Below are 13218 nucleotides of genomic sequence, written 5' to 3' on the forward strand. Positions count from 1 at the left end.
ATGCATGGAAACTATAACCATACCATTGTATGCATAACAACATATGTATGGAACGCACACATATACCTTAAAAATAGACATTGACATGCATATCCAATGTATAACTGACATAAACTCATGATAGACACATCCAACAACAACACCATTAACTTTTCACATGGCAACACCAATGCAACCATAACCAACACCATGCATACACAACCAATACATAGACCAAAAACATTAGAACACATATGCAACTGAAATGAATGCATGAGTAACACATCGCCCATCTAGTCCAAAGGGTGAACCATGGTCTAATACCACTATGTAACACACTTGTCCATAACCATGCATGCCAAAACTTAAAGTAATGCCATCAGATCCATTGGTAATCTAGTTGATCTACTTCCAACCTCATCGTCTATGTGTGGATTCCTCACCAAGTTAGGGCATGGTCATCTAATTCTAATTAAGATAATTAAATATTCTCTTCCTCCTCTACAATGAGTGGCTTTGAAAGTAGGTTGATCTTTTTTTATGTTCTTTCTTTGGCTTCGTTTCTATTTTTACTTGATCTCCCCTTTAATTGAACCTATGTTTTATAACCCCCATCTTCTCAAAAACTCCTAAGCTTATTAGGCCGGGCCATTGTGAGGAGGCTCACATTATGGTCTATATATGCAACTTGTGCTTCTTGGTGTGCAACCCTCTCACCTATGTGATCATGATAGTTATTCACATATTCATTAGCCATGAATTGGGTTTTGTGACTTTTGGCTTAACCAATCTAGATCCCGTGCAACACCTAACAATACTCCCCAATAAAGCTACTCTCATACAAATATGATCCATAAAATTCCACAGATTATTGCACTATATGTTTTTTTCACGATATATTTGATATAATTATACTTAAAAAGATGAAATCTACAGTATGCAAATTTTTTTCGTAAATATTATGTTACAATTTCATGCATGCAAAATCTAAAATGTGAAAAATATAGGACGGAAAAAGAAAAATCCCTCACAACCATAATAAAGCAAGATATACCCTTGGAAAATGGATGCAAGCACAAAGAAGTGAGGCTTATGGCCTATGGGTTGCTAAAGTGCACAAACCCTATATGTTTTCTCTCTTCATTTCAATCCTTTATTTCTAAACACAAACCAATGTAATAAGAAGATTTGATAAACTCTTGCGATTTCATTCTATTCAAAAGATGTACATATTAATACACAATTTTATGACCCTTGGTTTTCATATTTCAAGAGGTCTCTTAGACTTTAATGAATGTTAGAATTCCAACACACTAACCCTAAGGAATTAGGTGTCCAACATTCCCCTCGTTAATATGAAAGGAGAATACAAAAGTGCATGGGAACTAACCGTTGGATATTTTATATGAAATGGTGGTTTAAGGAATACCACCAACTCTTGATCTAGGCTCAAAGAAGTTTTTGGAACAATTCCGAATCTAACTAAAAGTTGAATTCTTCTATGAACTAGAAATGATCCTTGACAAGGGTTACAACATTGACTCTTTCATCATTTTGATATGAAACATGAAATAAGAGAAATTATGTTTATGAGAGAAAATCATTTAAGCTCTTAGAAGCAAAAAAAACACACCACAACAACCAAAAGATACCTTTAACAAACACCTTGCACCTTGCTATAGTTAGAATAAGTATTATAACTCCATAACATGATGATCTTTGACGAGTTCATTTGATTAACCTAGAACACGATGCATAAAAACATTCTTAGGAAACCTACAATATCAAAGGGATGAACTTATCACTTCTATATACATGTGGATAGTCCCACTTACCACTATAAACACCTTTCCACTACCACTACTAAGTAAATTTCCACCCAATTAAAATATAACAATGCGGAGAAGAAGGTTTACGCCCTTATCAAATCCCTAATGTTTTTAAGGGAATATGCAACATAGCAATGGTCCCCTTGAACCAAGTAGATTGAGTTTTCACAATACATCAGGGTGGAAGTGCCCAGGAACGGGGGTAGTTTCCTCAGTCGGACGAAGTTGCAATACGAATTGACTAATAACTATAAACCAAAGTAGATCGAATTTTCACAATACATCATGGTGAAAGTGCCCAGGAATGGGGGCAGTTTCCTCAGTCCGACGAAGTTGTAATGTGAGAGCATAATTGTTTAACTCTAAAGTCCTTAGCTGCTCTTGACTTTGTGTTAAACTTTGCTTCACACGCTGCAATTCATGTTCTCTTTCCTCGTGCTCATTGTGACGTTGATGTTGTATGACTACTGCTCGCTTGAGAATAGTATTATCACGTGAAAGATTTTCGACTTGCTGCTTCAGCACCACATTTTCTTTTTGCAAGTTTTCAACATGAATAAAATCTCTTTTTGTGCCAACAACTATGGCCTTTTCAAGTGCCTCCATTGATTTTGAAACACGTGATCTTGCATCATCCATATTTGATGAAGTCTGCATCTCTCGCAAAAGAAGCTCGACCCACTGACAACCATTAACTGGAATGGCCGCGGTTGCATGTCGATCTGGATTTGGATCAGCTGGACTCTTAATGGGAGAAAAATGGAGTGTCGAATTACGAGGGCAGAACCTCTTGGGAGTCGAAATTTCTGTATCTTCTTCATAACAATGTGACCTCTTTCGAGACATGGTTTCGCTTCACTCTCTTGTAAGTCTCCCTTCGTATCTACAGACAACAAAACTAAAATGAAACTCGCGAATACAGAAAAGCACTTAATCTGGTCTCGCCTTTGTGCTGCAGAGCTAATAAGAAAAGAGTTGTTTAGATTGAACAGTATGTAAGCACACTCACAAATGAATGTATATATATGAATGAGTACTCTTCGAACTCACCGAGACGTGAGAGAAGACGTGAGAGAGGAGTCATGGACACTAGTCGGCCAGATAAATGCTTTGCATTTGGTTAAGATGCTATTGGTTATGTTTTTTACTATTATTTATATGTTTTTTATTATTATGTATATAATAATGTTCAAAGCTTAGGTATCGAATAAGGTTTAAAACATAAAAGAATTGACGAGGGAAGTCATAGTACATAGATTCCATATTATTTTATTTTGAGAATCGATATCTATTTATTTTTTCGTGACTTTAATTACAATAATTTTATTAGGAAATACATTGGGAAGAATGTTAGGATATGATTCACTACAAGTAATGTCTATATATTGATGTTGGACAAGGCATCAATTAGTTTTAGTTTTCATCACCTATGCCCTACTAGCATGAGCAAGTAAGAAAATTGTAATGACATTAACCTGATTGATTATTGTATATTTTTTCCTCTCTATGATAGTGTATTATAAAGCTACGTGCCCATAACAATCCCTATTGTGTAAGTAATGAGGCCCTGTTGACCTTACTAAGGCATATCCTATCATAAAAAAATGACCAAAATGAAGCTACAATGAATAAAAGGACCATGCTAAGTGTTTAATCATCACACATGATGAATTGTGCATGCTTCAGTGAGATATGGCTTCTTCAATCCAAGGTAAGAGGGGATATAAGCCAATGAAATGACCATCAACAATAAAAATAACAATTTGGATTCGATGGCTTGTTAGGAAGAAGGCGTTACTAGTAGCGGAACCTAGAAACAACATGATGTGGCAGTTTTGAATGTATCAATAAGTGGTATTTATTAATTGAATTTAATCATATGATGACCATAGTGAAACTACCATTAACACAAGGGCCGCACTAAGTGTTATATCCTCAAACATAATGGATTGTACATACTTCAGTGAGATATGGCTTTTTCAATTCAAGATAAGAGTGGATATAGGCCAATGAAATGACCATGAACAATAATAGTAATGATTTGGAGTTGATGGTAGGTGAGGATGCTGAAGTTGCTAGTAGTTAAACTTAGAGACATCATGATGTAGCATTTTCAATGTTTCAATGGGCAGAAGTTCTTAATTGGATATAGATAAATTACTAAAATTAAAGTGAGGTTGTCCCTTTAAAAAATGCCTTTGATGTAATTAAGACATAATCAATCATGATGTGATTTAGCACAATGCATCATTCACATTGATGAATGATTTTTCCTCTCATATATCATGTTAGGAAAGAGAGAAATCGTGATTCCAATCAGGGAAAATGCCAAGAAGGACCACAAGAAAAAATATTATTATGGAGGATGTCAACCACGATATTTTTTTCTTTTTTTTTCATTTTTATAATAATCACATGACATCTTATAGGATTAGGACTTGCATTGGATATCGAGATAAAAACGAAATGAAAGACATGAAATACATGCTCAATTATAAATCATTTAACGTTTTGTATGTCAAAATGTGCATCTTTGGATCAAATTAACTTAAATTTAATGAAACACATCAAATACATAAATCATTAAATTTGTGTAGTATATTTTATTATCCAAAAAAAATAAAATTCATTATAAATTATCTTTTATGATATAGTTATAGTCTTGAAATAATTTACCTGCTAAAATTATCTATTGTGTTGAACTTTTAAAAACATGTATAAAAAATTAGAAAATTATTATCGTATATATGTAATACCAATAATTGTTAAATAATGAAATATGAACACTACCAATTAGATAATTTATATTAATTTCAAAAATGAGGCCAAAAAAAAAAATGGATGGAGGATGGGCTAGGGGAAGAGGATGATGCACGACTAGGGTTTCATCAGCTCACCCTAACAAACCTGCAGAAACCTTTGGTGAAGAAGGAACTCTGCAATATCAGCACATTGCGACCACCTACTGATCGGAGTCATGAGCACTCTAACAGGGGGGGAGAGATCCCCTCCTACCGAAACGTTGCGACAAGGGAATCTAGTGTGCATGGAGTAGCTGCAGGCAACAATGGCAATCGTGACAAAGGACCCCCATTCCTCATAGCTCAATGGCAGGCAGGTTTGAGAGGTCAATGCCTACTACGGGCAACGAAGAAACCGAGATTCATCATTCCTAACAACAAGATGGAGGAATAAAGAAAGTATATGAAGGATCACGCTCTCATTTGTAAATTTATCAGAGTTTGGCCAATAGAGAAGGAGCTGATCAAATGGATTCAACTCAGATGGTAGCCCAAGGGCCACAATGATCTCAAACTAGGAGCAAAAGGATTCTTTACAATGATATTTGCCAATCTGGAGGACAAAGAGAGAGTTTTTGAGGATGAGCCATATTTATTCAACAATGCAAGGCTTTTCATAAGTCATTGGGAGGAATGCTACAACCTAGATCTGGAAACGCTTCTTGTTGCCCCAGTTTGGGTTCGGCTATTCGCCCTTCTAATGGATTTCAGGGACCAAGAGAATCTAGAGGGGATCGGCAACTCTATTGGAACATTCATTAAGGTTGCAGACTCCATGAGATGGGGAAGGTACACATCCTACGCTAGAATCTATGTCTACATGAACATCACAGAGCCACTGTTAGATTTCATAGAACTGGAATACCATGATGACGTATGACAACGATGCCTAACCTACGAACACATTCCCTTTAGGTATCGATGCTGCCATGAATATGGACATATGTTCTGTGTCTTCCTGCTAAACCAGAACAAAGGCCATGCAACTACGAAAATAGATCGGGAAGCAGCTACAAGAGAAGATGGTGAAGGGTTCGAGGAGGCTTGACAGAAAAGAAGCCAAGGGCATCCGAAAAACCATAGATCTACATAGAATGAAAAGGAGCAACACACCTAGAACCAGTAAGAAGTCCTATAGGAGGAGGAGGAAGGAGTGGCAATCCCTGACAATCTAGTGTAAGTGGAAAACCCCCAAAAAACCCCCAAGAGGGGAACAAGCACAATCGAAAGGCGACAGTGGAACCTCAAGGAAGATAAAACCCCATGCAAATGGTATAGAAAGTTCATATGGAGATTGACAACCAGAAGGAAGATCTTAGTGTAGAGGAACAAGTGATGAAACACCTATTGAAAGAATGGAGGTATCTGGATGAACGTTTCATTCCAGAAGATTAGAAGCAACTATATAAGGAAACACTTGAAAAATACAAAGCCAAACAGGGTACAACTATTATCGTCCAACTGGAGCATTTAGGCTCCCAAGCCAGCCAAGCCGAAGACCCTGGAACCCAAGGAAAAGGGGGTAAGAAGTGAAAATGAGGAACTTTGAATGAATCCATACAAATGGTTGGGGAGCTACTTATAAAATCTAGAAGGGTAGTACCATCGTTAGAAGTATTTCACAAACCCAATAAACCGTTGAAATGATTATTACATCCTGGAATATACTAGGCCTCAATAGTAGAGGAAAACAAAGGTATCTTAAGGATAGATTAAGGAGAGATAAGCCAAGTATCATGATAGTACAAGAAAAAAAGATAAGTGAAAGAAAAATGAAAGAAATCCTAAACCGTTTCAAACCCCATTATGAATTAATCACTCAGGATGCAAATGGCACTATAGGAGGTCTTGCAATCTTATGGAAGCATGGGGAGATAATATTTGACGAATGGATTAGCCTACCAAAAATAATCTCGGGAAAATTCCGACATATTGGATCCCAATAATGGGTTGTGCTTGTAGGGGTCTCAAGACACCACATCCCAAGGGAAAAAGGGGCATTCCTCTAGAATTTGACAAAATTGAGGAATCTATACCCAGACAACCTATGGGTAATAGGAGGAGATTTCAATATGCTTACCTCCCTAACAGAAAATAAGGGAGGGATGAGATGAACAAAGGGTGATATGTAAGTCTTTAGGGACCTTATAGGGGAGCTTCACCTAATAGACCTACCAACAATTAATGGAGTTCATACTTAGAATAATAGGATGGGAGGAAGCCACCAGATTGCCTCATGTTTAGACAGATATTTGATCTCAGAGCAAACTATATGTAAGGACATATTCATGGAAGCCATGATCCTCCCATGTATGGGCTCTGACCATTGGATGATAAGATTGGATATCAAATGTAAGGCGTGACTTAACAACCGACCTTTCCGATTCAAGGAATTTTGGTTAAGGGACCCAGATTTGATAGAAAAAATTGAAGAGTGGTGGAGGAAGATTGAAGAGCAAGGAAGGAACTGCATGCACAACTTCCAACTAAAGCTAAGGGAACTCAAAAACAAGATAAGAAAATGGAACAAGGAAGAATTTGGGCATATTATGAAAGATCAACATCAGTTGAATAAGAGAATTGAGGATCTACAACAAAAAATCACCCAAGAAGGGAGATCAGATAACCTAGTGAAAAAAGAAGGCCAGTTAATCAATCAACTGGAGGAAAGAAGAAAACAGGAGGAAATTCTCTGGAAACAAAAATCAAGGGTGAACTCGCTACAGGAAGGTGAACGAAACACTTGTTTCTTCCACAAAGCCATGGTCCAACATAGGCATCACAATCAAATTTACTCCTTGAAATATGTGGAGGGGAATCACAGGGTTAAACATGAGGAAATGGAGGAATTACTGGTGAACCACTTCGAATACCTCCTTATAGAACCACCAAAGGCCTGCTCGGAAGCTATTCAAAGGATCATGAGAAACATCTCCCAACTTGTCTCTAGGGATCAGAATCTAGTGTTGATGCATGCAGTCATGATGGAGGAGGTCAAAGAGGTTGTAAAAGGAATACAAGAAAACAAGGCCCCATAGCCCAGATGCGTTCACAGCGGAGTTCTTCTAGGCTACTTGGAGCTTCATGGGACAAGACATTCTGGAGGTGGTGGAAGAATCAGGCTACAACCAGAAGGTATGCCCTAGTCTTAATGCCACTTTTATTACTCTTATTCCAAAAAATTCAAAATCTGAAGCTTTGCAAGGGTTCTGTCCCATTGCACTATTTCATGTTATATATAAAATGATTTCTACAGTAATTGCAAAGTGCCTGAAAACCTTTCTAGCCAACCTTATATCTCCTTAGAAAACTGGATTTGTGAAAGGTAGACAAATCCCTAATGGGTTTGTAGCCTCACAAGAAATAGTGCATTCGCTAAAGGTGAGAAAGCTTCCGAGGATGATTATTAAGTTGGATCTCCCTAAGGCCTATGATCGGTTAAGATGGGCTTACCTCAATAATATCCTCAAAGCATTTGGATTTTACCAATGATGGATAAATTGGGCATATGCCATGGTCTCTTCCACGGTTATCTCCATTCTGCTCAATGGCTATCCCACCCCTACATTTAACCCCTCTTGTGGCCTAAGACAGGGAGCTCCCATATCTCCCTTCCTTTTCATTCTTGTGGCGGAATGGTTTGGGGATCTTATTAAAAATGAATTCCAAGAATCAAGGCTATAGGGTCTGAGGATATGGGGCAACAACTGACCATCACCCACCAAAAATTTGTAGATGACATCTTGTTTTTTTCCCAGGTCACACTAAGAGAAGCCCACCGAATAAAAGAGGTTTTGTACACCTTTATGGAGGCTTTTGGGATAATGATTAATAACGACAAATCATGTATATTATTTTTTAATACCCAGGGGAACATCCAGGCATACATTTCCCAGGTCATGGGGTTTGGCATTGGATCCCTTCTGTCTAAATATCTGGAAATGCCCTTATCTGAGAATTCATTTAAGACCTCTTGTTGGAAAAATATGCTACATAAACTTAAGGGAAAAATCAGCAGCTGGGCCTTCAGATCCCTCAACCTAGGAGGAAGGACTATCCTCCTAAAAATTGTACTTCAATCCATTCTTATTTATCAACTTTTTGGAATGACATCCCAGAAAATGGCCTGCTCCAAAATGGTAGACATCTTAAAAATAATTCCTTTGTGGAGGCACGCAACAAGTGAGGAAATGGGATTTGGTTTCATGGCTAGTCCTTGTTAAAAAAAGATGGAAGAGGGTTTATGCCTCAGAGACCCTTACATTATAAACCAAGTAATGGGAGAAAAATTATGCCTCATACTAAATTTGATCTTAAAATTCTAATGGAAATCCACTAAAAAATCTGTGAATTTTATCCTTTTCATATTTAAGATATGATACATACCTTAATAGCTCCAAGAACTTCGTCATATACTCCTCATCTATGATTGATCCCTTGAATTCATGAAGAATCTCTTATTTATGAAGAGTCCCTTGAATTCATGACAATCAACTCCTCTATACTGATGTCTCTAAGCCATTTTATATATTCCCACAAGATAACAAATTTCCTTTGAGGCTTAAGATAGTTATTCTGGCCTTCATATTCTCTATATACTCGTGTAGTTCAAAGAACTTATTCATGCCAAGTAACTAAGCCTATCAAAACCAGAACTAGAATACTAACTGTGTCCATGACCTCTCCTATACGAAGTATCCAATAATCTATCATATATGATCGTGTCATCTCTATATAACCTATTACCACCATGAGAACTACTACCCTATGCCCCATTAGTCCTATCCCCTTGTCCATAGCTGATTTGGAGTGGTCCCTGTCTCTACAATTCTGACAAATTTTGACAAATTAATGCATTGACTTCTCCTTGTTTCTTATGTTCCTGCATGCTTACATCATTATCTGCTTTACAACTCCTTATTCCTTCCTTCAAACTCCTTAATGTGTCTACTAAGTCAAAAGAGTGCGCAACACCACATTTCTCATCTGATTCATAGGGAGAATCTTTGTAGTCTACAATCTTTTTGGTCATCTTTATCTCTTCCTGCAAGGCACACTATGTGAGCTAAAATAAATCATAAAAAAAACCAACATATCTTAGTATATCTCAGGGAGGATATCTCATCTACAAGACCAACCAAATTAGCACAATAAATATATAAACATAATCATATCAGTATTTAATCATCATCTCAACCATTATCCACTCATCAATGCATGAGCATACCCACCACACATCATGACCCCATGCATGGAAACTATAACCATACCATTGTATGCATAACAACATATGTATGGAACGCACACATATACCTTAAAAATAGACATTGACATGCATATCCAATGTATAACTGACATAGACTCATGATAGACACATCCAACAACAACACCATTAACTTTTCACATGGCAACACCAATGCAACCATAACCAACACCATGCATACACAACCAATACATAGACCAAAAACATTAGAACACATATGCAACTGAAATGAATGCATGAGTAACACATCGCCCATCTAGTCCAAAGGGTGAACCATGGTCTAATACCACTATGTAACACACTTGTCCATAACCATGCATGCCAAAACTTAAAGTAATGCCATCAGATCCATTGGTAATCTAGTTGATCTACTTCCAACCTCATCGTCTATGTGTGGATTCCTCACCAAGTTAGGGCATGGTCATCTAATTCTAATTAAGATAATTAAATATTCTCTTCCTCCTCTACAATGAGTGGCTTTGAAAGTAGGTTGATCTTTTTTTATGTTCTTTCTTTGGCTTCGTTTCTATTTTTACTTGATCTCCCCTTTAATTGAACCTATGTTTTATAACCCCCATCTTCTCAAAAACTCCTAAGCTTATTAGGCCGGGCCATTGTGAGGAGGCTCACATTATGGTCTATATATGCAACTTGTGCTTCTTGGTGTGCAACCCTCTCACCTATGTGATCATGATAGTTATTCACATATTCATTAGCCATGAATTGGGTTTTGTGACTTTTGGCTTAACCAATCTAGATCCCGTGCAACACCTAACAATACTCCCCAATAAAGCTACTCTCATACAAATATGATCCATAAAATTCCACAGATTATTGCACTATATGTTTTTTTCACGATATATTTGATATAATTATACTTAAAAAGATGAAATCTACAGTATGCAAATTTTTTTCGTAAATATTATGTTACAATTTCATGCATGCAAAATCTAAAATGTGAAAAATATAGGACGGAAAAAGAAAAATCCCTCACAACCATAATAAAGCAAGATATACCCTTGGAAAATGGATGCAAGCACAAAGAAGTGAGGCTTATGGCCTATGGGTTGCTAAAGTGCACAAACCCTATATGTTTTCTCTCTTCATTTCAATCCTTTATTTCTAAACACAAACCAATGTAATAAGAAGATTTGATAAACTCTTGCGATTTCATTCTATTCAAAAGATGTACATATTAATACACAATTTTATGACCCTTGGTTTTCATATTTCAAGAGGTCTCTTAGACTTTAATGAATGTTAGAATTCCAACACACTAACCCTAAGGAATTAGGTGTCCAACATTCCCCTCGTTAATATGAAAGGAGAATACAAAAGTGCATGGGAACTAACCGTTGGATATTTTATATGAAATGGTGGTTTAAGGAATACCACCAACTCTTGATCTAGGCTCAAAGAAGTTTTTGGAACAATTCCGAATCTAACTAAAAGTTGAATTCTTCTATGAACTAGAAATGATCCTTGACAAGGGTTACAACATTGACTCTTTCATCATTTTGATATGAAACATGAAATAAGAGAAATTATGTTTATGAGAGAAAATCATTTAAGCTCTTAGAAGCAAAAAAAACACACCACAACAACCAAAAGATACCTTTAACAAACACCTTGCACCTTGCTATAGTTAGAATAAGTATTATAACTCCATAACATGATGATCTTTGACGAGTTCATTTGATTAACCTAGAACACGATGCATAAAAACATTCTTAGGAAACCTACAATATCAAAGGGATGAACTTATCACTTCTATATACATGTGGATAGTCCCACTTACCACTATAAACACCTTTCCACTACCACTACTAAGTAAATTTCCACCCAATTAAAATATAACAATGCGGAGAAGAAGGTTTACGCCCTTATCAAATCCCTAATGTTTTTAAGGGAATATGCAACATAGCAATGGTCCCCTTGAACCAAGTAGATTGAGTTTTCACAATACATCAGGGTGGAAGTGCCCAGGAACGGGGGTAGTTTCCTCAGTCGGACGAAGTTGCAATACGAATTGACTAATAACTATAAACCAAAGTAGATCGAATTTTCACAATACATCATGGTGAAAGTGCCCAGGAATGGGGGCAGTTTCCTCAGTCCGACGAAGTTGTAATGTGAGAGCATAATTGTTTAACTCTAAAGTCCTTAGCTGCTCTTGACTTTGTGTTAAACTTTGCTTCACACGCTGCAATTCATGTTCTCTTTCCTCGTGCTCATTGTGACGTTGATGTTGTATGACTACTGCTCGCTTGAGAATAGTATTATCACGTGAAAGATTTTCGACTTGCTGCTTCAGCACCACATTTTCTTTTTGCAAGTTTTCAACATGAATAAAATCTCTTTTTGTGCCAACAACTATGGCCTTTTCAAGTGCCTCCATTGATTTTGAAACACGTGATCTTGCATCATCCATATTTGATGAAGTCTGCATCTCTCGCAAAAGAAGCTCGACCCACTGACAACCATTAACTGGAATGGCCGCGGTTGCATGTCGATCTGGATTTGGATCAGCTGGACTCTTAATGGGAGAAAAATGGAGTGTCGAATTACGAGGGCAGAACCTCTTGGGAGTCGAAATTTCTGTATCTTCTTCATAACAATGTGACCTCTTTCGAGACATGGTTTCGCTTCACTCTCTTGTAAGTCTCCCTTCGTATCTACAGACAACAAAACTAAAATGAAACTCGCGAATACAGAAAAGCACTTAATCTGGTCTCGCCTTTGTGCTGCAGAGCTAATAAGAAAAGAGTTGTTTAGATTGAACAGTATGTAAGCACACTCACAAATGAATGTATATATATGAATGAGTACTCTTCGAACTCACCGAGACGTGAGAGAAGACGTGAGAGAGGAGTCATGGACACTAGTCGGCCAGATAAATGCTTTGCATTTGGTTAAGATGCTATTGGTTATGTTTTTTACTATTATTTATATGTTTTTTATTATTATGTATATAATAATGTTCAAAGCTTAGGTATCGAATAAGGTTTAAAACATAAAAGAATTGACGAGGGAAGTCATAGTACATAGATTCCATATTATTTTATTTTGAGAATCGATATCTATTTATTTTTTCGTGACTTTAATTACAATAATTTTATTAGGAAATACATTGGGAAGAATGTTAGGATATGATTCACTACAAGTAATGTCTATATATTGATGTTGGACAAGGCATCAATTAGTTTTAGTTTTCATCACCTATGCCCTACTAGCATGAGCAAGTAAGAAAATTGTAATGACATTAACCTGATTGATTATTGTATATTTTTTCCTCTCTATGATAGTGTATTATAAAGCTACGTGCCCATAACAATCCCTATTGTGT

General features: G+C 36.7%; 2 protein-coding genes across 2 annotated transcripts; both read right to left on the bottom strand.

The window, feature by feature from the left end:
- Nucleotides 1-2081: 2081 nt before the first annotated feature.
- LOC149240646 (uncharacterized) lies at nt 2082-2654 on the bottom strand. Its single transcript, XM_089370255.1, has one exon. It carries the CDS (start codon nt 2652-2654, stop codon nt 2082-2084), a length of 573 nt encoding a protein of 190 aa, XP_089226381.1.
- Nucleotides 2655-11937: 9283 nt separating this feature from the next.
- LOC149240647 (uncharacterized) lies at nt 11938-12510 on the bottom strand. The gene has a single exon (XM_089370256.1). It carries the CDS (start codon nt 12508-12510, stop codon nt 11938-11940), a length of 573 nt encoding a protein of 190 aa, XP_089226382.1.
- Between the last annotated feature and the right edge of the window lie 708 nt (nt 12511-13218).

The sequence above is a fragment of the Pinus tabuliformis genome, chromosome 8 (genome assembly GCF_031772625.1).
Source record: "Pinus tabuliformis cultivar Carrire ecotype Pingquan chromosome 8, CPIR1, whole genome shotgun sequence".
In the NCBI taxonomy this organism is placed as follows: domain Eukaryota; kingdom Viridiplantae; phylum Streptophyta; class Pinopsida; order Pinales; family Pinaceae; genus Pinus; species Pinus tabuliformis.

Excerpts from the sequence above, each read along its gene's own strand:
- LOC149240646 (XM_089370255.1), bottom strand. The coding sequence starts at position 2,654 with ATGTCTCGAAAGAGGTCACATTGTTATGAAGAAGATACAGAAATTTCG.
- LOC149240647 (XM_089370256.1), bottom strand. The coding sequence starts at position 12,510 with ATGTCTCGAAAGAGGTCACATTGTTATGAAGAAGATACAGAAATTTCG.